The sequence below is a fragment of the Sinocyclocheilus grahami genome, unplaced genomic scaffold, assembly GCF_001515645.1.
Source record: "Sinocyclocheilus grahami isolate Dianchi unplaced genomic scaffold, SAMN03320097.WGS_v1.1 scaffold797.1, whole genome shotgun sequence".
NCBI classification, from domain to species: Eukaryota; Metazoa; Chordata; class Actinopteri; order Cypriniformes; family Cyprinidae; genus Sinocyclocheilus; species Sinocyclocheilus grahami.
The window spans coordinates 305162-307327 of NW_015505976.1; the positions used below are offsets into that span (position 1 = coordinate 305162).

The 2166-nt window shown below is 37.4% G+C and overlaps 1 protein-coding gene across 1 annotated transcript in view; it reads left to right on the top strand.

Moving 5' to 3' along the window:
- Positions 1-1806: 1806 nt before the first annotated feature.
- Positions 1807-2166, top strand: part of celf2 (cugbp, Elav-like family member 2) — a 175022-nt gene continuing 174662 nt past the window's right edge. The window contains exon 1 of the mRNA XM_016246408.1: positions 1807-1980. Within this exon, the coding sequence (XP_016101894.1) occupies positions 1928-1980 (53 nt within the window). The 5' untranslated portion in view covers positions 1807-1927. The remainder of the gene's footprint in view (positions 1981-2166) is intronic.

The following is a 2166-nucleotide window of genomic DNA, read 5'->3' on the forward strand; positions in this document are numbered from 1 at the left end:
TACACCCCCCCTTTCCCCCCCCCCCCCCCCTCTTCTCCTCATAACAGTTTATGACAAAACAACATTTCCATTTTAAGATGGCCATTTTTAGATGAAAATGTTCCAAGAAACCTGTTATGCTATGAACTGTTCTTGGCCATTAGTATAGTTTGCAACAAAACATTTCAGGCTGTACTATCTGTGTTATCAAATACTAAATGAACTATGGTTCAATAAGCTTTTTTTAATGACAGAGACCTGGGCTTCCGCAGCAATGCACAGTATTAAGGACATTATGAATGATTCTGATTGTCTGATTGTTACAGAAAATATTTATTTTGACTAAGCATTTAGTTTTTGGGGGGGGGATTTAGTTCACATTTAAAAGCGTCTACATCTGGTATGTAGCCTAATAAATAATACAAATGAATGTCACTGATAGCACACGTACATCACGGAGACGTCTATTTGAGGTCTGCATTTACATCTGCAAGACGTTTTTATTGTTTTGTTTTTTAGAGTCTTTGCTTGTCTGAAATACATCTATTGGACGTTTCCTATCAGATGTCAAATAGACGTATAATAGATGTCTTTAAGATGTTTATGATTTAGAATGTATGTAAAACTGACATCTGAAAGACGTCTGTCAGACGTATGTACTCAGCAGATGCTTTCCAGATCAAAAGATCTTTAACAGACATCTTGCAGATGTACGCGTGCTATCTGGGTAATAATATAAATAATGTGTAATTACTAGTGCTGTCAAATGATTAATCATGATTAATCGTGATTAATCGCATCCAAAATACACGTTTTTGTTTACATAATATATGTGTGTGTACTGTGTATATTTATTATGTATATATAAATACAAACACATGCATGTATATATAAATATAAGAATATAAATGTATATACATATAAATATTTTCAATATATATATTGTGTGTGTCTGGGTGTATATTTATAAATACATAATAAATATACACAGTACACATACATATATTATGTAAACAAAAACTTGTATTTTGGATTTGATTAACTGTTTGACAGCACTAGTAATTACTTGGTGGAGTAACTTGTACACTTTGTTATTATGACTTTTAGCATTATTGTAATCATTATTAAATAATTAATAGTATATAGCTTTTTATATCCATTATATTAGACGTCTTACTGTCGTATTGTGTTGTTACAATACAGTTACATTTAAGCTAATTGACATCTTAATTTAAAAATGTGCATCTTAATTTAAACAAATGTAAACATTATTATTTATTTATTCTTATACAAATACATTGAACAATGGGGAGTGGGTGACTAATGGTTCTGCAAAAACAAGTGTGCAAAAAACATCAGTGACCTTAGTCATAACACTAGCCTTAACCTTCTCTTGTTAGTTTTGCAGAACAGCACAGTATGTACAAACAAAGTACACTGTATTAAATGCTTTGAATCGTAACTTAAGTACGCCTAAAATGAAGCGTGCCCGCGTAAAGCGTTATTGATAGTGCTACTTAGCTATTTTAACTGTGGAATTCAGACTTTAAAGTGGAGAACAGTATGTCATTTTAATTTCGTTGGCACTTGGTATCATAACACAGAGTTATAGAGGCCCGCCTCTATAAAAATCTCTTTTAAAAATTCACAAGGAACATAAAAGCGCCAGGTAGGATATTCATTCGGCACTGTCTATGGAAAAGGTTGCATACGTTGAGTCGGATATTACACAGAAGAGGTGCGTATAGAGATGAGGCGGTGAGAGAGAGAGAGAGAGAGAGAGAGAGAGAGCTGGAGTGATTGTGAGGGGCGGAGGAAAGAGAGCCTGTTCTCAGCGCTTATCACACTCAGAGCAGTGCAGAGAGACAGTCGGAGTAACAGCGCTCACACACTCACTCAATCAGCCGCATTCTGTCCGAGCAAAGCCCGAGCCGCCCGAGCCTCAAGCATGGTCTCTATAATCTCAGACCTGGACCCTCTCAAGAGCTGGAACGTGTTAAGGTAAGACCCGAGCCGAACATGCATGCGGAGAGCGCCGAGTGTCTCCATCTCGCCCGCGCTGAGGACGCGCTCTTTCCATCCGCTCGACTCCAACATGAATGTTGTGAGAATTGCGTGCGGCTGCGTGTGCCATTTCAGCTCGAAAAAGTGTGTGTGGGACTTTTCTCCCCCCCCCCCCCCCCCCCC